The 22,257-nt window shown below is 42.2% G+C and overlaps 1 protein-coding gene across 2 annotated transcripts in view; it reads right to left on the reverse strand.

The window, feature by feature from the left end:
- Positions 1 to 22,257, reverse strand: part of TTC28 (tetratricopeptide repeat domain 28) — a 625,414-nt gene that overhangs the window by 98,638 nt on the left and 504,519 nt on the right. For both annotated transcript variants that reach the window (XM_038575519.1, XM_038575520.1), the window contains 6 exons: positions 18,426 to 19,767; positions 16,614 to 17,137; positions 12,706 to 12,815; positions 11,068 to 11,197; positions 8,743 to 8,961; positions 6,589 to 6,754 (listed from right to left, as the gene is read on the reverse strand). In XM_038575519.1, coding sequence (XP_038431447.1) covers positions 6,589 to 6,754; positions 8,743 to 8,961; positions 11,068 to 11,197; positions 12,706 to 12,815; positions 16,614 to 17,137; positions 18,426 to 19,767 — 2,491 coding nt within the window. The remainder of the gene's footprint in view (positions 1 to 6,588; positions 6,755 to 8,742; positions 8,962 to 11,067; positions 11,198 to 12,705; positions 12,816 to 16,613; positions 17,138 to 18,425; positions 19,768 to 22,257) is intronic.

Here is a 22,257-nt window from a genome sequence, read left to right on the forward strand (position 1 = left end):
TATACCTTTTTTTATTGTGGTAAAAAACATACCTCCATACTGTTTTCCATAGTGGCTACATCATTTTACATTCCCACCAACAGAACACAAGAGTTCTGACTTCACATCTTTGCCAACACTTGTTATTTCCTGTTTATTTTTTTTAAAGTGGCCATCTCTTTTTTTTTAAGATTTTTATTTATTTATTCATGAGAGACATGCAGAGAGAGGCAGAGACACAGGTAGAGGAAGAAAACAGGTTTCTGGCAAAGAGCCCAATGTGGGACTCAATCCTGGGACACCAGGATCACGCCCTGAGCTGAAGGCAGATGCTCAACCACTGAGCCACCCAGGTGTCCTGATAGTGGCCATCTTAACAGGTGTAAGGTGATATGTATCTCATTGTGGTTTTGATTTGCATTTCCCTGATGATTAGTGATGTTGAGCATCTTCTCAGGTGCTTGTCGGCCATCTGTTTATCTTCTCTGGAGAATGTCTACTCAAGTCCTTTGTCCATTTTCAAATCAAATTGTTTTTGTTGTTGTTGTTAGCTTGTAGGAGTTCTTTACATATTCTAAATAGTAACTCCTTATCAGATATATGGTTTGAAAATATTTTATCCTATTCCATAGGTTGTCTTTTCACTCTGTTGATTATTTCCTTTGCTGTGCAGAAGTCTAAAGTTGATATAATCCCACTTGTGTAATTTTCATTTTTGTTATCTGTGTTGTCATACCCAGGAAATCCCTGCCAAATTCAGTGCTATGAAGCTTTTCCTAGTTGTTTTATACTTTCAGGTCTTATGTTTTAGGTTTTTAATTTATTTTGAGTTAACTTTTTTTTTTAAGATTTTATTTATTCATGAGACACACACACACACACACAGAGAGAGAGAGAGAGAGGGGCAGAGACACAGGCAGAGGGAGAAGCAGGATCCATGCAGGGAGTCTGACGTGGGACTCGATCCCAGGTCTCCAGGATCACGCCCTGGGCTGAAGGCGATGCTAAACCGCTGAGCCACTTGGGCTGCCCTTGAGTTAACTTTTATATATGGTGTATGACAAGGGTTTAACTTCATTCTTTGGCATCCAGTTTTCCAGCACCCATTTGTTGAAGAGACTATCCTTTTCCCTAATATGTAGTCTTGATACTCCTGTCAAAGATCATTTGACCTATATGTCAGGGCTTATTTCTTGTATATTCTATTCCATTAACCTGTGTGTCTCTGTTTTTATGCTAGTACTTTGCCATTTTGATGACTATACCATTGTGATGTTTTAAAATTAGGAAGTGTGTGGCCTTTGGCTTTGTTTTGATTCCACAAAATTGCTTCAGTTTTTTGGGGGGTCCTTTGAGATTCCACATGAATTTAGGAATATTTTTTTCTATTTTTGTAAAAAATACCATCAGAATTTTGATAGGGATTATATTGAATCTATAGATTGCTTTGGGTAGTATGGACATTTTAACAATATTAATTCTTCCAATCCATGAACATGGGATGTCTTTCCATTTATTTTTTTCTCTAATTTCTTTCAGCAATGTTTTTCAGTTTTCAGTATAAAGTCTTTCACCTCCTGAGTTAAATTTATTCCTAAGTATTTCTCTTTTTTTTTAAGATTTTAATTCATTTATTCATGAGAGACAGAAAGAGAGAAAGAGAGAGAGAGAAAGGCAGAGACATAGGCAGAGGGAGAAGCAGGCTCCATACAGGGATCCCCACATGGGACTTGATCCCAGGTCTCCAGGATCACACCCTTGGATGAAGGTGGCGCTAAACTGCTGAGCCATGGGGGCTGCCCTATTCCTAAGTATTTCATTCTTTTTGATGCTATTATAAATGGGGTTTGTTTTCTTAATTTCCCTCTCGAATTATTCATTATAGTATATAGATATGCAACTGATTTTTGAGTCCTGATTTTGCAACCTACAACCCTGCTAAATATGTTTATTAGTTTTTTTGTTTGTTTTTTTATTAGTTCTAACAGGGTTTTTGGTATAATGTTTAGGGTTTTCTAAATATAATATCATGTCACTTGTGAACAGACATAATTTTACTTCTTCTTTGCAATCTGGAGGACTTCTATTTTATTTTTTTTGCCTAATTACTCTGGTTAGGACTTCCAGTACTATGTTGAATAGAAGTGACAAGAGAGGGTATCCTTACCTTGTTCTTGATCTTGGAAGGAATTATTTCAGTTTTCATCATTGAGTATGATATTAGCTGTAAGTTTTTCATACACATAAAAATTATGAAATTATGTGAAGTAATTTCCTTCTTTTCCCAGCTTGTTGAGTGCTTTCTTTTTTAATCATGAAAGAATATTAAACTTTGTCAAATGTCTTTTCTGCATCTATAGAGATGATCATGTGGTTTTTGTTCTTCATTCTGTTAATGTGGTGTATATTACAATGACTAATTGAGGAGGGAAATGGGGAAACTCAAGAGTTGGGATTTAGAGATTTTAGACTAGAGATTCCTTGAAGATTCTCATGCAGGGATGTTTGGTGGGCAGCTGCACCTACAGATTCAGAGGTTAGAGATACCTGAGCTAGAGAGGGGAAGAAGGCACAGGGTACATTTAGAGAAAAGAAAAGAAGGTATGGTAGCTGGAGCATGGTGTTTGCCAAGAGGCAAGATGAAAAATAAACCCAGAATGCCTTCCTAGAGCTAAGCTAGATCATGGTACAAAGCTCCAAAACTTGGATTTTATTCTATGTAAGCTGATTACAGAAAGCTTTCTTTTTTTCCTTTTGAGTGACAGAGTTGTTAATTCATGGCTTTATTTCTAATTTAAAAAGTAACATGTGTCCATTGTGAAAACACTGAAAATAAGGAACAGTATAAAGAATAAAATTCCACAAATCTATAATTCCACCATCCACCTATAATTACCACTAACACTACAGCTTATTTCCTTCTAAGGATTTTTTTTCTTACGTTTCATACCCATATTTTGTATATATTATAAAATTTAAATTAGTATTTATAATAATTCTATATCCTATTTTTTCACTTAATATTTTACCGTAAACATTTGGCTATGTGATTAAAAATTCTCTATAAACATAATTTTAATTACAATGTAATATTATATTGGATAGATATAAAATAATTTGACATTCAATTATTGTGGACATTTAGGGTTTTATAATTTTCTATAATGAGGTGCCTGGGTGGCTCAGTCAGTTAAGCATCTGACTCCTGATTTCAGTTCAGGTCATCATCTCAGGGTCATGAGTCTAACCCCTGCATCGGGTTCCACCCTGAGCATGAAGCCTGTTTAAGATTCTCTCTCCCTCTGCCTCTCCCTCCCCACTCACACACACTCTCTCTCAAATAAATATATAAATACATGATTTTTTCTATAATATATAGATCTATTATAAATATTCCTCTTTACCATATTTCCAAAATGAGAATTTGGGGGTCAAAGGGCATGAACATTTAATGATTTTTTATACTACTGGCAGATTAATTTTAGAAAGGCTAGACTAATTTATATCCCTACTGTATGAGACTGCTTATCCACTGCATCTTTACTATTATTAAGCATTATAGCTTTAAAAATATTTTAAAATTTTATAGATGAACAATAATTTATCTGACACTGAAATTTTCATACTGTTTTCATGAAACTGTGAGGCAGAAACCAGAGTCTCACAAAACTCCATTCTAGTAAATTCAAACCATGTCACTGAAGTATTCCATTTTGAGGTTAAGCTCACAAAATATGAACAAATTTCTAATAAGACGAATCCAAAGCAGCAGAAAAGACCTTATTTCTGGCAGCCTAAACTGGGTATCAAAGCTATCAGGGGCAGTTCAACAAAGTCATACTAAGCATCAAGCCACCCAACATCCTACAGAGATCCCTAAGAACTCATCCCTAAGGACTCACCCTACCTTGTTAGCTTTCTATATAGAGTAGAGAGGAAAAGATTAATGTGGGGAATTAATCAAGTTACAGTCTCTCTTCTCTCCCTACCATTGATGAAGAGCTGAACTATAACCCAAAGCCATTTTTTCAATTCAAAAGTCACCTGGAAGCAAAATTACTCAATCTCCAGTATCATACAAAATAACTGCTTAGGCACAAGTGTTTAGAGTTAAACATAGTGGCCAATGGAGGGTGGGGAAAGATACTGGGAAGAGTCAAAGGGTAGTCTACTTCCTTCTGATGATGAATCCTAATCTAGATACAATGAGAATTGGGATCAAATAAAATCTATATTTTCATGCAGGCTGAGCCCTATTAGGGTTGGTTTGCCCTGAGATGATGCAGGTGTGGCCACCACAGTGCTGTAACAGAGGCAACAGACAAAAACTACCTCTGCATGCACAGAGGTTTCAAATGGGAGGCATTGCATGCTTGTGTCCCTTCATGATCTCATCTCAGAGAAGGCTCTGGACTGTGGTCCTACAAGTTTGAAAATTTGATGTTAATGTGCTCAAAGAGGCTTTGCCTTGAGAGCGCACATTTGTTAAACAAGAAGAGTTGCACAGACCAGAAGGCCAGTTTATTTTGCACATTGTCTATTTGCATGTAGACTTACATGAGAAACCATATAATAATCAGAAGGTTTGACAAGAAGCACAGGACCTGAACAAGGGAAGGCAGGGAGATAACCTGAGAGGTCTTCTCCACCAGAGTTACTGAAAGCCTTCGTGCAACTGCCTAAGGTGGCCTTCATCTCTTCTATTTCTCCTCCTCCTTCAGAGCTCAGCTCAAATATCCTCTCCCCAAGGAAGCTTCCCCAACTCCCCAGATAGGTTCCTCACTTACACATTTTTATCCACCCTGCATTTTCCTTTAAGTGCTATGGCAATTTTAATTAAAAGATTGTATATGCTCTGTTGTTTCTAATATTTCAGGTCCCTGGTAATAGGAGCCATGTCTGCCTTACTCACCACTTTACTCCCGATCTCTGGTGTACCTAGTATAAAGCAGGTGTCCCAATATTTGTGGAAAGGAGGGAAAACGGGAAGGATAAGAGAACATGAAGACTGCAGGTCTACTGTGGGAACAGCCTTCAAATAGGACTTCAAGTCCCTTAGCCAAGACTCTATCTCCCTTTGACAGTGTCAGAAATGAGCACTGCCCAAATCTGCCCTCCTCTCCCTCATTTTCTGTTTCTATGGCTGGCCAACCATCTTCTTTAACACTCAATTTGGATATGCAATAACTTTGGTCAGGTTACATTGGAATCAGACTGAGGTACCACTCTGTCTGCTGAAGCAGCTTTGCACACCCCTGGCCTAACCTATTTTATGGTCATGTATAATTACATTTCAGAGAATAGCCTTACTTCCAAGTTCTTGGGGTTACCAAACTGTCAAGCCCCTGTAATCACCACAATGCTACCCAGGGAAAAGGGAAGAGATGCTCCAGGATGCACTGCAGCCATAGAAGAAATAAGACAACAATGTGTGCATGTGGCTGAAGCCTGTTCATACTTCATACACACAGAAGCTGGAGATGACATTCTTACATGCTTTGGCTATTTTCTCAAATATGATATTAATTTTGATAATTAAGAACAGAACAAGCAGTGGCCTGGGAGTCTGGGTGAGATCTCTATTGTTGTGATCCTAGCTCTGACACTAACTTGGCTGTCAGCAGTCTTATTTCATGCTGGCTTTTGCTAAATAAAGGAGTTCGGCTAGAAGACCCAACAGCACCTTCCACCTTTGACATTACATTATCGAGGCTCATCTAAGAACTTGTCCTCAACTTCATAAGCACCCCAAAGATCAATCCAGCTGCTAGCAATGACCAACACATACTTGGGAGTCTGGGATAAGCATCTCCAAAGAATTATGGTGATATCTTAGGATTTCCATGATTGCAAATGAAATCATTCAAGAGACAAGCAGATGTCTCTGGAACCTGACACAGCTAACACACAGACCTTCTCGACACTTGTTAAAGCACAGGATGGATGACTGAGATGTCTGAAAATCTGGCTACCACCCCGCTCCACGGCACCCTCTTCTTTTGATTTTCCCCAGCAGCAGGGTGCTTGTGGAAATTATTTTCTGTATGTAAAACAGTCAATCGTGATAAAACATTTCCATAAGCATATAACTTTTACAATCTTTGCAGAAAGCACTTCCATTCTCTATTTTCCATACTGGGAGTTCAACTGTCTTCACCTCAGCCTCGCAATGCACAGATCCTGTCACCAGTGTTAAATTACTCTCTCAAACAGGCATTTGACTGTAGTACAAGCAAATTCATTATTAATTGGTTTATAACTCAAAAATCACCTCAGTTTTAATTAGCTGGTATGTTAAATTCAAAGTCATGCTTAGGTTTACACATTCTACAAACAAACCCTCCTCAGAAAATGTGCATCTCTGAGGAGAACTTTACCTATCTGAAGGGAAATTACCAAAAAGAATAAAGACAGCCCAGTAAGGGGTCTATGCTCCAGAGACACATATTGTTTCTCCTGAAGCAACTTGAACAGACTATGCACTAAAGTGAGAATTCCAAAAGATTTCTTCCATTTAGTTCAAATAGGATGTTTACAAAAGAAAGAAAAAAACCCTAACAACCCTGAGACTGTATCTGAATGTGGGACTAGGAACATTGTACTACTTGCCTCGAGTAGTAAGACTCCACCCCCAGGGCCTCTCTCACACTGGCGATGTGCTGCTCCAGGGCCGAGCTGGTGGATGTTGGAAGAGCCGCGCTGCTGCCAGCCTGGAAGTCACTGGAGTTTTCCACTGTGCTATCACCCAGGTAATGTTCATGAAACTTCAGAATTCCTGAAACAAGAAAGGCACAGCCAGTATTATGCAACATCGAGGTTGTGGGAGGGAGAGCTGAAGGCAAGAGGATAGCCCTCTTTGGCATCCAAACCATGTGAAGAAATCCTGAAATCTGATGTCTCAAGAGAGTTTTCCGGAGTTTGGTCAGTACCCATTTCCACAGCTTTTGTGATCAGGTCTGGTGCTTTAAACTAGGAATTCAAGATAAGGCTCCTGATTCTGACAATATATTTAGAAGTTCATGGAATGATGACTACTTCATATGTATTTCCAAACAGATGCTTCTCAGAAGCACCAACTAGGGAAAGTTTTCTTTCCCGAATAGTGCATGAGCGTGCCAAGGTATATTCTCCCCAGAAACTGAAATCCTGAACAAAAATATAACTAGCCAAGCAGAAACTGTGTTACTCAAAGACCTTTCATTTCTCAAAAGCAAGTCAAAACAAATACACTGTAGTACAAAGGCCAGATAAAAATATTTTAAGCCATTTTTAAATAAGACTAACTGGTCAACCATCATTAATGGATTAAAGGAGCAAAAAATTATGGCTGCATGAAACTGAAGCAATCCATAGCAGTTTTCTGGCAATAAACATAGGACATATTCTCAAATGGTAATGAGGTGTGTCAGCCCTGGAAAACGCTGGTCCTCTCTGATTGGATTAGAGCCCCAGTGAAAGCTTCAGAGTCTCATTAAGAGCAAAGAGGACGAAAAAGAGAAACAATGGGAGCCTCATTATACATGGCTCATTATGACAGGATTTGGACATACCACCTGTCAAATCATGTCCCCCAAACATAACAATGACAGAGAGAAAGAGCTTGATACCTCCATCATCAGCCATGTCCTTCTAGGTATCAGTGCCCCTCTGGGGGACTGGCATACACAGGGCTTCATTCCATTGTAGCTGACACTCACACCAAGTCACCATGAATATCACAACTCAAACCTTCAGCATAAAAAGGTCAGAGGTAAGACTGTTCTTTATGGGAAACCCATAAAAAACATGGAATTAAGAGGAAAAGATTATAAAAAATAATGCCGAGGCATAGAATGTAGAGGCACAAGTGCTCATAACCCAAGAGGCATCTGAGAATTGTCACCCAGCCATCATTTTTTTTTTAAATCAAAGGAACAGAAACACAATCAAGAAAATCTTGTCAAAAAAAAAAAAAAAAAGAAAGAAAGAAAGAAAAGAAAAAAAAAAAAAAAGAAAATCTTGTCAATTCTCCTGGCAGTTGAACTTTCTGAAATTGGCTTACAGATATTCAAGAAGCCCATTCTTCAAGATTCCCAATTATAAGATCCCCTTCCCCAGTCAATAAACTCTAATTGGATCTGGTGTGTCTCCAACACGGTAAAGCCATCAGCATTTTATTATGCAAAAAATATGGCCCTAACAGCTAATTAGTGGTTCTGTATTTAGTGAAACAGTTACAGCCTGAACATTTAATGCTGATTTAATCAAAGGGGATTTTTACTTTGGAAATAGATTTACACAGAACTGGTTAAAATGGGTTCTGCTAAACTCAGAAATTTCAAGCATAAGACTTCATTTATATACTGTGGATACAAGCTGCCATTATCATTTTAGTCTAACTTTACCATGACAAAGGGTCACAATTATTAAATCATATCTAGAAAGAACTCGTTAGGACTTACAGTCATCACTTTATTAGCTAATGAACAACAGCTGCCTAAAAAACAGTGCTGCTGGTGAAATTCATCCTCCTGCTCTTCATGCTCCTTGATAAATGCTTCCACATTCACTAGTGAGGAGCGGTGATTTCTTGGGGGAATGAGAAAGCTCGGCTGTCTTCTTAATTGAATGCCCCACCATGGAACCACCGTGGCTGAGGTTTTGCTGAAAGTCGACATCAGCTCCTTCGTCTGATCTATGGTAATACACCTCTTCTACCTCTATTCATTAGACTTTCACAGTCTAGTGTCTTAATTGCCCAGTTCCCATAGAAAGAGATCTTACCTGCCCCAGGAGCAAGCAGCCAGCTATACAGGTAGCCTGCAGCCAGGGAATAGTAAAGCACTAGTCCCCTCTGGCCATTAACCACCTCTAAGATCTGATCAATAGTGACTGGGGAGTAGGGGTCGGAGTCCTGTTGTCCTGTTTGTCGTTCTACCAGTAGATCAGCAAATGCCCTCGTCCGTCCTCTTTCTGCCACAGCCAGGGCTTCATCATGATGGCCTAGGACACAAAAGCCATAGAGTGAGGAGTCCCTGGGGAGTGTGTTTATCCACAGAGGACCATCAGGTACAGAGATCCTAGGCAGAAACCTCACTGTCTCTGCCCTCCTATGTGGGGCACAGTCTGTTTCAAATCCAACCCCCTGCCTCAGATGATGAGTATAGTGCCACTCTTATAAAACCCCACATTTTCAGATTCCCACACCACTCTAACCCACTGGGCTTTCCCCCGTCAACAGCCATACCCCTAGAAAGCCAACTTTGTTCAGAGGATGGTCCTCAGGCCTGCCCATTCTCCGATCCACATGCTAAGTTACTCCCTGGCCTCCTATCATCATTCACTCGAGCTACTTGAACCTAATGCTTTGCACGCTGGTTACCCTCTCACTTCCCTGCTCAATTTTTATTTTAACTTGGCCTTAGCAGATAAGCATACAGGCCTGGCTCCTGACCATCTTTCTATCTCTCTGCGATGCAGCCCCTCTATGCATCACACTATCCAGCCCCACCAGCACACTCTTCATCTCCAAGTGATACCTCCCGTGCCTTTACACCTGCCAGTCCCTCTGCTGAGTGTATCCTGTCCCCCTTCATTGACCTCGGCTCTAAAGGAGGATCATTATAGTCGTTCTACCTATCTCAAAGGGCTACTGTAAAGATTGACCGAGGTGCTGTACGTGATGATGACTGGATGGGTTATTCAAAGTATTACATATCTAATGGTGATATTATTGTTAGAGCTGAGACCTCATTCCATTCTAGGCTCCCAAACACTTGCTTCTCTTCTCTTCTAGTCCACACAGGCAAACGGTTTAAACCTCTGAAGTCTCTAGTTCTTTGAAATTACTCCTTTCAAAGCTTTTCCTCGGTCTTTCAATCCAATTCCTGATCCCACTTTCCCTAAAAGACTAGTCTGTTATCTAGCTTAAAAGCTAAATGCATATACATGAGGGCACCAAATATATAAAGCAACATATTTTCAAGTGAAGATTATTTAGAGTGTTTAGAAGGAATACAATGAAGTAGGTCTGCTTGCATCATAAATATAGACATGGAAGATTTGCTCAAACTAGGGTCCAAAGAGACAGCAAATAGAGGCAGGAGCCCAGATCCTGCCACTCCAACAGCACTTCAAGGATCCCTAGCTTCCTACAGTTCCAGGATCAGTAGAAAGTGGGGATTTACTTGTGTGTATGCAAATGTCTTCTTTACCCTATTAAGTTATTAACTGGAACAGCAGGGATGATTTCTGTGCACATTGGAAAATTGGGCCCAAAGTGTTAGGCAGACTTAACACTGTTATTATAATAGATAATAAATTGTAATCTCAGGCAATGAGCAAATGTAATAGATACATTTTTCAAGGGGAAGTCTGAGCATTCATCTACACACAGCAAAGGACAGGTTATTAACAAGGCTTCAACATCCAACTTCAAAGACATTGTTAGTTCTGGTGAATGCCTCTTCCATCCAAGTTCTGGGTTGGTGGAAATGGTCTGCAGAGCTGGACAGGCCTGAGAAGAGGCAGAGGACAGGGCAGCTGGACGAGGTTGACTGACAGTTGAGGCCCTGATGAGGGAATAAGTGCTGCCCCAGTGCAATGCAGCACCCAGGCCTGGGAGAATTATCACTGACTAGGTCACAGCCCAGAAGGCAGATCCATCTTCTCAGGTACTTTCCCCAGGTATTAATAGTGAGAGGGAACCTGAGGGGGAACACTGGGCTCAATCATCTCTAGCCCTAAGTCACTCTCTCTGGCTCCTGGGTCTGCCTGCCAAAACGCTTTGTTTTCCCAGCAGCACTGAGTTTATTTTACTCTAGCACCAGTCACACTGTACTGGACTCACTGACTTCTGTCCTTCAATAGTATAAATGCTTCCTGAGGTCAGGAACCAGGCCTTGGTTTAATTGACTTGACTTTAATTCCCAGAGCTGACACACAGCACACCTAGTAGGTGCTCTACAAATATTTGTTGAATAAACAAACAAATGTTCAATGACTGGATTGCAGTTGTGACTTCACAGTCAGTTATAACAATAAATCCTATTTCATCACAGCAATCACTGAACAACTTAAGAAAGAAGTAGGAACCCCAGCTGCTCTCACCCAAGCTGACGAGCACCCGCTGCAAGGCCTGGTAGGATGAAGTCTGCAGGTCAAAGAGGGAGAGTTTGTAGTCTGTGCTCAGCTGCGCCTCATGTCGGATTGTTTCAAACAAGGCCGATGCCCTGTAGAGCTGCAAGTAGGGGACAAAGAGTATTACTCATTCCCCGGAAACCTCTGTCTGGCTTGGCTATTCACTGACTAGAGACAACTTCTATACAAATCTTGGTGCCCAATCTACAAACAATTTTTTAAGAGGTTTGAAAAGATGGAATCTTTATTTCCAGGCAGGTCCTTGCAAACCTGAGAAGGCATCAATCAGATCACATCCAATAGATTAACAGTTTATGTGTTCAATTAGATAAGGGGATCTAAAAGACAAAGATTATGGACTTACAGTCTGAAAGTTACAAGAAAAAAAATCAGCTGTTAATCCAATCAAGTGCTGATTTTTTATTATAACAAACAAAAAGACTCTCCTCTTGTCATCAAGCAGCCCTCATTTACCTCCCCAGGCCTCACGGAGCCCGAGGTCTGGACTGAGTGCGGGCACAGAGCAGGTGGGCTGGACACGGACTAGGCTGGGGGGAAATGAGATGATGTCAACCACACTTTCAGGAGGAGGACAGCTTTCTGCAGGCAGTTCAGCTGAATCAACCACTGCCCTCCACACCAGTGACCAGGGTCAGATCTTCCTTGGACAAGATCCCCTGGAGTCACACCTGCTCCCAGAGATACCCAAAGGACCAGATTCTCACATTCCTACAAAGACCTTGTCCTGTTGCTCCAAGCGATTTCTCCACAAGACTTTTGTCTAATATTTATATGCTGGAAATAGTACTGAATTCAAATTGATGCAAATTTAAAAAGCAGGATTCCAAGACTAAGAGACTTAGACTTAGTATCCCCAACTCCAGCACAAATTCATTCTGTGACTTTGGGCAGGATCTGTAGCCTCAGTTTCTTCTTTTTTACAAAGGGGATGGTTATCATTCTACCTCATGGGGTTATTCAAGGAATAAATGCAGTTAGTGACAGCACTTGAAAATTGCAAATCACTATAGTAATATAAACTTTAATTTTTAAAACAAGGAAATAAAGAATTCTTTAAACTGCCTTATTTTGGATGACGCCATCTCACAACTCCTTCAGCTTGAGAGAGGAACCACAACTCTAGTATCTTTCCAGTCTCCAGAGCCAGTAAAAGAGTGGGCTTCTCTTTAGCTATTTGTGCATATGCTGAAACATGAACTGTATGTGTGTGTTTGGGGGGAGGGGAGGTTTGTGTGAGAAAGAAGTATCTACTGATACTTCTAGAAACCTATAAAGACATTAAATCCAATAATTATGAATTCTTGAATAACCTCTGTCATATAATGTATGTAATTTCATTTTAAGGTTTAATGAGGAATGGTAGCACATAACACAAGAATTCCAAAGAAATTATTGAGAAATCTATCATACAAGTGAGCAAGAATCTTCACTATGGATCAACGCTTCTGGACTGGAGATCCTGTATGTCAACCCAAGTGTAGAAGTTAGCACCTTCTCTCAAATGTCATCACTACTAGGACAGTAATCCCAATGTCTTCCATGCTTCTGGAAACAAAATCCACTTGAGACAGGGATTCTTCTGCTCACCTGATGTTGAGACTCCTCCAGGTTCCCACTAGCCCAAAGGGAGAGGCCAAGACCATGGCGAATTTTGGCTTCATCTTCTCTTCGGCCCAGTTGTTCAGCTAACCTTAAACCTGAAAACAGAGAACTTCTAAGGAGACACAGAAGACAGACAATTCCACCCTGCTAAGGAGTCCTGGAGGGTAATTCTGCCTCAGGTGTATATAAAATATATTAATAACAGAAATAAATAAAATGCAGGACAAAAGTAGAATCAGTCAAGGCAGAGTAAGTATTCTCTTCAAATTCTGTGTTAGGAGCGACCTTTCCAGGACACTCCAAGATGCCCCAGCAAGAGCTCAGGTGATGGCTACTAGCAGGAGACAGGTTTGCAGGGCAGGTAGAAACAGTGAAATGAATGGAACCTAACCTGGCTGCCCTCCTAGATGTGAAACCCCTAGCTTTATGCAAATGAAAACTCCTGGCCTATAAATTTACCTAACCTAATTCTCTGGTGGACAAAAGCTTTTTCTGACAGTTCCAGAGTCAAGTACAGAAGCCAAGCTAATACTTTTTCCCATCTTACATACATAGCATCCAATCAGTGTTTATGGGAGACACATCTGATGTTCTCCCGAAAGCAGAATGCTCACACCGTCTGACCCTGCCTTCTGTTACTGATGCCACTGATGCATTTCATGTCCAATCTGTTTTTCCTTTAAGGCTGAGACTTTGATATGCCTCAGCAGGGTTACAGAACAAGTACTATTATGATTTGAAAGCCTTAAATGAGACTATCTTCATTCTGATGGCCTTCGGATAGACACCTGCAGCTTGGGTCACTTTCCTACAGCAAGCTTCTGGCTTCCAGGACACCAGCAACCTCCAGGGCTTTGTGAGAGCCAAATCTGAGGGCAACCATTTATTGTACTTGCCACTAAGCAGTTCTCAGCATCACTTTATCCTCATAAAGTACACAGTAGTTAGATTGTACAGAAAAGAGCATGAAGCTCCCACACTACATCTGCACACACAAAGGAAGGACTTCCTTTTTAAAATCTAATTTAGAGTGGACAGGAGACTGCCTCTGAGCATGCTGGGTTCTTGCAATTTCTGACTTCTGAAAAGGAATTGAATCCGTTGAGAGGATAATAAAAGTGATATTCAGGTTCACGCTCATAAAATACTATGCATTTCAAAACACACTTAACTCAGAAAACTTAGAAAAAACCATTTCAAGTTTAAATCATGTCACTGGGTAATAAAAATAATACTTGCAAATTATTCATATTTTTAAATACCTCATAGAATAGGAACACAAATGGAAGAAGATGGTTCTTGGGTGACAACCAGGAGAATACTGGTTGTTTTAACCTTCAACATACTAACCATATTCATTCTTCAGTGTAGCTATCCCTGCTAGATTCTGGGTCTATGAGTTGGAAGTCAAAGTCATTGAGATAGCTGCCCTAGAGGGTAAGTTCTGTGTGAGCAGGGACTTTGTCCCCTGCTGGATCCCCAGCATGTAGGATACACTCCAGCCCATAGTCAGTGGTTCAGCAACAAAGAGCTAAAAGTCACTGGCAGACACAGTATCTGTCCTGCTTGTTCCTATCTGCTTCTGCCTCTTAGGAATCTAACCCACCCACCCAGCATTCCTGAAGCCTGGTTTGCCAGGAACTAGTTGCACATAACTCCAGATAGATCACTAAACTGGTACAGACTTTTTCTTCATTTGCAAAAAGAGAAAAAGCTGGATGAGACCAATGGCTTTTACCAGAGCTGTCTATACAAATCACCTGGAGAGCTGATACAAAAATCTCAGACCAGGCCCCATCTGTGAGGTTGTAGTGCACTGAGGAAGGGTGATGCTGACTCATAGCCCACTCTGAAAGCCAAGACAGAGAGAAGGCACCAAGGTGGTTTCTGACTGAACTGTTCCCTCAGTGCAAGAGGCTACAGACCCAACTCAGAGTACTAGGAAAAGGCCTTCCAGGTGTCTGCATCCATAACGGTTCATGAGAAGAAGCATCTAATCGGGCCCATGAGGCACACCAGGCTCTCTAGTGGAGCACCTCCATAGAACAGACACCATGGAGATGCCACAATAAGAATTTAGATCTCTGCAAGACTTAAAATTATAAGAAACAATAAAAATGAAATTGAGAGTTTTCCATAAATATAGAATTATGTTACAATGTCTCAGGCAAAGCAGCTGCTTTATGGAAACAATGTTTCAGGAAGTACAAAAGAACACAGCTGAAAGGTTGTCATATGCTGGGTCTGAATTTAATAGTTTTCACAAATTCGACTGAAAATCGCCCCCAGTCTGTTGGAATTTTACCACAGACAAGTTTCAGGAAACCAAAAGCCAACTCTCATATTTAATGCATTGAGGCAGAGCTCCCATGGAGTGAGAGCCAAATAAGGTCTGGGAGGTGGCTCCTAACCTCTCAGTAACCTCTCAGCCTGCAGGCCAGAGCAATCCCTGGTCTGTACAAAGGATGACAGCAAACCATCAGCTCCTGGCCCATTCTCCACTTTGCTTCCTGCTTCCCTCCCTCCTGACTTCCCAGCTGGGGCTCAGGAGTAACGGGGGATATATTACTGTTCCAGCCCTGTTCTGTGCTTAGAAACAACTCTACAGAGGGACTTGTGTAGTTCCTGGGGTAGGAAAACTCAGGCTGGGCCCCACTTCACCAAGAAACGACCAGATGGACAGGACCAAGCTGCTGTACTCAGAGCCTCAGGTCATTTGGCTACAAACAGGAATAAAGATACACCTCTGAAGGTTACTGTGAGAATTAAATCTGATTAAATAAACTATATATGCAAAGACCCCTGGAAACTAGAAATGGGGGTTTTTGTTTGGAAATCAGTGACTATTTCCTTTTACTAGTGAGCCAAGAACATCATATCTGCCGTTCTTCCCTCCCAGGATGGGAGGATGCAATGTGCCCCTGTGAGGGGAAGCGCTTCCCAGAGTAGAAGTGTAAAGGGTTGGAGGATCAGCACGCTGCTGTGAGACTTGTGCTTCCTGAGGAAGGAAGCATCTAAGGACTGGTTAAGGTAGCTGCATAGGACCTGACAGCATAGGACACCCGCGGGGTGGAGGGGAAGGGAGGGGAGGGAAAAGAGGATGAAGGAGAGGCAGCAGTAGTCACATTAGGGTCTGCCTGGAACAAGACCGCCATAGCCCCAGCTCAAGCACTGGGGGCAGTTTGCGCGGGGAAGGAAGCCTGGTTGACAACTTAAGCCACCTTCAAACTGGATTAAATCTCAGCTGCAACATCAAAATGGACTTCTTTACAGTTTTGTTAAGAGTTTAGACATTTTCAGGAAGGACAATGGGGCTTGGAAAAGATGGGTGTTTTGCTCTGATTCGGGTCCTGAAATTTTATGTGACTAAATCTTGCTTGATCCCTCTCATGTGAGAATGTATTCTGTCTGAAGGGCGAGGGCACTGAATGGCATGGAGGTTATCAGCTCCCTGGGCAGCTGGCGGCCAGCGTTCCACAACCTGGGTAGCACATTTTGGAGGAGGGAATGCCCTTGCACTATTAAGAACACCCAATGAGGGATCCCTGGGTGGCTCAATGGTTTGGCGCCTGCCTTTGACCCGGGGCGTGATCCTGGGGACCCGGGATTGAGTCCCACATTAGGCTCCCTGCGTGGAGCCTGCTTCTCCCTCTGTGTCTCTGCCTTTCTCTCTCTGTGTCTTTCATGAATAAATAAATAAAATCTTTAACAACAACAACAAAAAGAACACCCAATGGGGGCACCATGGTTTTGGAGTTGAACTAATGATGTGGCCTCTGAGCTCCTCACTCCAAGCAGAAGTGGCCGCTCAAACTGTGCATACTTCCTTCTGAGTAGACTCTGAACTCGATCTCAGAGTATATGGAGAGACCACCCCAGACCTTTTCACTTACCTTCCTGTAAATACATGACCGCCTGGGAATAGTTCTGCAAGGCATGATGGGTCCTTCCGAGGCTACTATACGACACTGTCTTGGCCACCAAGTCATTCATCTGTGCAGCGATGCTCAAGTGCTGTTCCTGATAGACTACAGCCCTCTCAAAGGTGCCCAGGGATTCATATGTCAGGCCCAAGTTCCCGTAGGCTCGCCCCTGGCATGTGGGGTTGTTGGTTTCCTCTGCTATCTGCAGATCAAGCTGGTGGTACTGCAGGGCTGTATCATATTCCCCCATCTGCTGGTAAACACCACCTAGGCCACAGGCCGCATCACTTTCCAGGGCTCGGTCTTTCATCTCTCTAGCAATGTTCAGCTGGCGTTCAAGGCAGGAAATGGCTTGTTCGTAATTCCCTAATTGGCTGTGTAGACTTCCTAGCTCTCCATAGGCCTGGGCTTTATTAAAGGCCTCCCCGAGCTCATGGGCGACCACAAGCCTCTTTTCAAAGCACACAAGGGCTTGCTGCAAGCTCCCCATTGCCCTGTGGGGATGTAGACAGAAAAGCAATGATATTATTTTGTGCAGGTGCAGACATGCTAAAGCCCCTGAGAAAATGAAAAGCATTTGTCACTGTCACTTACTATAGAAGCTCTTAACTCCTCTTCTAGCTAAAATCTATCATGTGCCCTTAGAGTGAGATGCAGGGGAATTTCATAATCTGGAAAGCAATTCAAAAGTCATCCCTTAGTGACCTTCCCAAGAGCTTGAGATTCAATGGGATATACACCCCAGAGGAAACATAAAATATATTAATAGGCACAATGATAGCAAGTGAACTGTTTGGTACTTCGGGCCTCCCAATTTCCACTACCGCTTATACTATGTTTTTGAAATCACTTTACAATGGCTATAAATCTTTCACCCTGAGCTTCTCAGAGCACTCTGTGGGTGATGATTTAGTTTGACCCTTGCCCTTCCTCCACTCCAGGAGCCCTAATCCCCTGCTGATCTGGAAGGGCTGTAAATTCTGCAGACACAGACACCTTCTTGGGTTCCCCATATACAGAAGGAAAGCATCACCTTGGCCAACAGCGTGTCTTTTTGTGCTGCTAAGAGATGACATGATAAGACTGGGAAGAGCATGGATTTGGATGGCAGACCAAGTCAGTTGGGTGGGGCATATGAATCTCTTTCCCTGAGCCTCCATTTCTGGATGATAGTAAATCCTACATCCCGTAGCACATCATAATTAGTGTAGAGTAATAAAGAATTGCCATAAATGTTACGCAAGATATCTCTGCAAGGTGCCTAGCTTGATGATGATAGTATATATTAATTCACTCCTGCCATCTTCAGGTGGCTTTCCCTAAAAGCAACAAAATGGGAGTCCATATAATTGGTGGGCATAGGTGTTGCATTAATAAACACATTCATATAATGTGAGAGACATTCAGAAGACATCAGATGAACTAATGTATTTACCTTTCCCATTCCCATTATCCCTTTTATCCTGATCATTATGTTGTAGTCAAAAAACCATTTCATTTGGGGTCAGACAGCCCTGGGTTTGACTCTCAGCTGTCCTTAATTTTTTAATCTGTGTAATCTTGGACATTGACCTAACTCCTCTGGGCCTTAGTTTCTGCCTTCATAACATAAGGATAATTAATATCCCCACTAAATTCACAAAATCATTGGTGGAGCCAAATAAAATATGTATGAAAATGCTTTGTAGTTAACAACCTGCTGTGCAGATGTTAAGTTGTCATCACTGCCACAAATGCTCTTTGTGTATGTTATCAACCACATTTGTCCTCTGTCATTTTTACCTGTGTCCATTTCCTAGGCCCCGGTAAGCCTTGGCTTGGTCTTGCATGCGATTCAGACTCTGGGCAACAGATAAATACTGTTCATAATACTTGATAGCTTCCTCGTAGTCACCCAGAGCCTCGTAGCAATCCCCCAGATTGCCATAGGCCCGGCCCCTGTCGAGCACAGACTCATTTCCACTTAGCTGCTGTAGCATGGCCAACTGCTGCTCAAAGTAGCCAATGGCTTCTTCCATCACATTCATGTTCATCTTTGTGATTCCCATGTTGCCATAGACCTGGGCTTCCAGGCTAGGGTCCTTCAACTTTTGCCCCAGATCCAGCTGCTCTTCATAACACTTGAATGCCATTGTATATTTCCCAAGGGCCATGTAGACAGCAGCCAGATGCCCATGTGCTCTGCACTCCCCCGGCAAGTCACTCAGCTCCTGATATACCTCCAATTCCTGTGTGTGATAACCCAAGGCCTTGTCATATTTCTGGATCATCCGGTATGCTGTGCCCAGGGCTGCATATGCACTGGCTTCCAGTCTTCTGTCCTTTACATGGTGAGCTAAGCCCAGCTGCTGCTCATAGAATTTTATTGCACCATTTATATCTTTTTTACAGATGAATATATCACCCAGGTTCCCCAGGGCTCGAAATTTAGCCTGGGAATTATTCAGGGACTGGGCTAAGGACAATAGGTACTTTTGACACTCTTCAGCTTTGCTGAAATTCAACAGAGCCTTGAATGCTAGGCCCAAGTTGCAGTAAGCTTTCGCCTGGCTCAATTTGTCATGAAGGTCTTTGGCCAGTGCCAGATCCTGCTCATAGTATTTTACCGCCTCCTGGTAATTTCCAAGGCAGTAATGGGCATAGCCAAGATTATGGCAGACCTTCCCTTCTCCTTCCATGTCTTGGAGGTCAGGAGCAAGCCGGAGGTACTGTTCATAATATGGAGCAGCCTGGACATACTCCCCCCGAGAGCAGTGGAAGTTGCCCAGGTTGCTGAGGGCCCGGGCCTCACTCTGGATGTCACGAAGCTCCCGAGCAATGTTCAGGTGGTTCTGATAATGTTGCAGGGCCCGGTCATGGGCACCCAGGGCCTGGTAAGCCACAGCCAGATTGCCATGTGTGGATGCCTGTGAGGCGCGGTCATTCACTTCCATGGAGATCTGCAGCTCTTGCCGGTGGTACTTGACAGCCTGGTCGAACATGCCCAGAGCGTTGTAAGCATTGCCCATGTTCCCATAAGCACGGCCCTGGGCAGCATAGTCACTCAGCTCCTGGGCGATACACAGGTGGGTCTTGTGGAGTTTCAGAGCAGTATCATAATCACCTTTCATCTGGTGTATGATTCCTGAGAAAGAGAATAAAGGAACGAAAAAGATTAGAATAACTGATCAGCATTTTGGGGAAAAATGTAATTTGCAACTCAATTTATACTCAAATACAATCTAGATGAATTAGAGAATTTAAAATAACAGAAAGTAGAATTAAATATTTATCAGCTCTCCAGAGGGATGATAGCTTTCTAAGCTTTGCAGAACAGAAGAAAAAAAAAAAAACATACACAGATTTGGTTACAAAATTAAGAAGTTTTATACTCAAATATATATCTAAAATTAAAAGGCAAACCCAATACTGGAAAATATGTGACATCTATATGACAAAATCTAATAGCTGTTGTGTATAAAGATTTCAAAGATTTCACTGGGGCGGGGGCACCTGGGTGGCTCAGTGGTTGAGCATCTGCCTTCAGCTCAGGTCATGATCCCAGGGTCCTGAGGTCCAGTCCTGCATCGGGCTCCCCACAGGGAGCCTGCTTCTTCCTCTGCCTATATCTCTGCCTCTCTCTGTGTGTCTCTCATGAATAAATAAATAAAATCTTAAAAAAAAAATTTCACTCGGTCTGATTTTTAAAAAAATTAAAATCAAACCCCCAATTTACTGAAATAGGCAAAGAACAGTAAGCAGAAGCAGACAATTCACAGCCGAGAAATACAAAGAGTAATAACCACAGGGGAAAATGCTAATTTCTTTCAATAATCAAAGAAATGCAAAATAAAGCAACCCTGAAGTACCATTTTATTTCAACTAAACTAGCAAACAGAAATTTAAACAGTACCCTATACTGATGAGGTTGCCCTGAAATTGGTAAACACATGAACTGCTGGACATAAACGGGAACTGCCTGCAGAGAAGCAGAATGGCAAGAACCACAAACACAGTCCTGCTAGGACCTGGCAATCCTACTCCTGGGAATATATTCTAAGGAAATCATCTGACAAATGCAAAAGCTATTCGCATGCCAATCTTCACTGCAGAATTACAGATTAGTGGGAAATCAGAAACATCTTAAATGGCAAACACTGGGGACCTGTATCAGTCCATTTTGGTATATCAGCTCAATAGAGGATTATGCAGTCATTAAAAGATAACTATGAAGTCTATGTAGAAAAATGGGGGGGGGGAGGTTCTTACAATAATACGTGGAAAAAGCAGAAAAAACACCGCATGCTCCCTGTGACAACAACTAGGAAAAGAAATGTGTGCACATGGACAAGACCTCCGGGGGGATTATGCAAAAATAGAAACTGTCACCTTGTGAGGTGATAGGATTTGAGTGATTTTTTTTCTTCCAAAATTTCTTGTAATTCTGCTTTACAGCTTTCACAGTCAATAATAATAGCACTTTAGGGGCACCTGGGTGGCTCAGTTGATTAGGTGTCTGCCTTTGGCTTGGGTCATTATCCCGGGGTCCTGGGATCAAGCGCCACATCAGGCTCCTTGCTCAGTGGGAATTCTGCTTCTCCTGCTCCCCTTGTTTGGGTGCTCTCTCTTTCTAATAGATAAATAAAATCTTTTAAAAAATAATAGCACTTTAAACAACCCTCATAAACTATGCTCTAGCTGCTAAGCTATTGTTTTTACAAGCAGTTCAAAATGAGATCTATCATTGATATAAAAAATAGAAAGTGGTTCCAGGGCAGCCCGAGTGGCTCGGCGGTTTAGCGCCGCCATAAGCCCAGGGCGTGATCCTGGAGACCTGGGATCGAGTCCCGCAACGGGCTCCCTGCTTTGGGCCTGCTTATCCGTCTGTCTCTGCCTCTCAATCTTTCTCTCTCTCTCTCTCTCTCTCTCTCTCTCTCATGAATAAATAAAACAAAATCTTAAAAAAGAATAAAAGAAAGTGGTTCCAAAGTAAGGATAGCATCAAAGTAACTTGGGAGGCACCTTTAAGGAGAGCCTGGTTCATCCTGGGCAAGGGGGTGGGGCGGGGGCGGGGGAGATGGAAAAGATGGACAGAATTTAGTATGCAAACAGGTTCCTCTTTGCGCTTGGATTTGAACATACTTTTCCATGAACCAATGCGTGAGCTTTGTAGTGGCGACCTGAACCTGCAGAAGTACAAAAATGCAAAACACCAAGATGGGTTCTTGTAACAAGTCTGAACTAAAAATAAACATGCTGAGAAAGAAAGCTGTCAAAATCCAGGCCCCACAATTCACTTATCTGTGACACCTTCCCTCCCATGTTGCCCCAGGATTTACTGTGTGCTAAGCCTCATGGTGGGCAGCAGTAACAGAGAAACAAGATACAAGTCTGCCCTCAGAGAGTGTGCAGGGTCATAAGGGAGAGACTGTCAAGAAACGAATAATGTCAGCACACATGATAAACACTCAAGTGAGGGGGGCAGAATGGGAGCATGTCACAGCTGCTCTTCTGTCCCCATGTCCTCCCCTGCCTGGGATGGGGTCAGCCCTGTCACAGGAGTTGCATTTACCTCTGGGCCCAGCCAGCTTTTTGATGTTAACTCAGGGTACTGGATAAATCATTTAGACTCTCT

The sequence above is a fragment of the Canis lupus genome, chromosome 26 (assembly GCF_011100685.1).
Source record: "Canis lupus familiaris isolate Mischka breed German Shepherd chromosome 26, alternate assembly UU_Cfam_GSD_1.0, whole genome shotgun sequence".
Taxonomy (NCBI): Eukaryota; Metazoa; Chordata; class Mammalia; order Carnivora; family Canidae; genus Canis; species Canis lupus.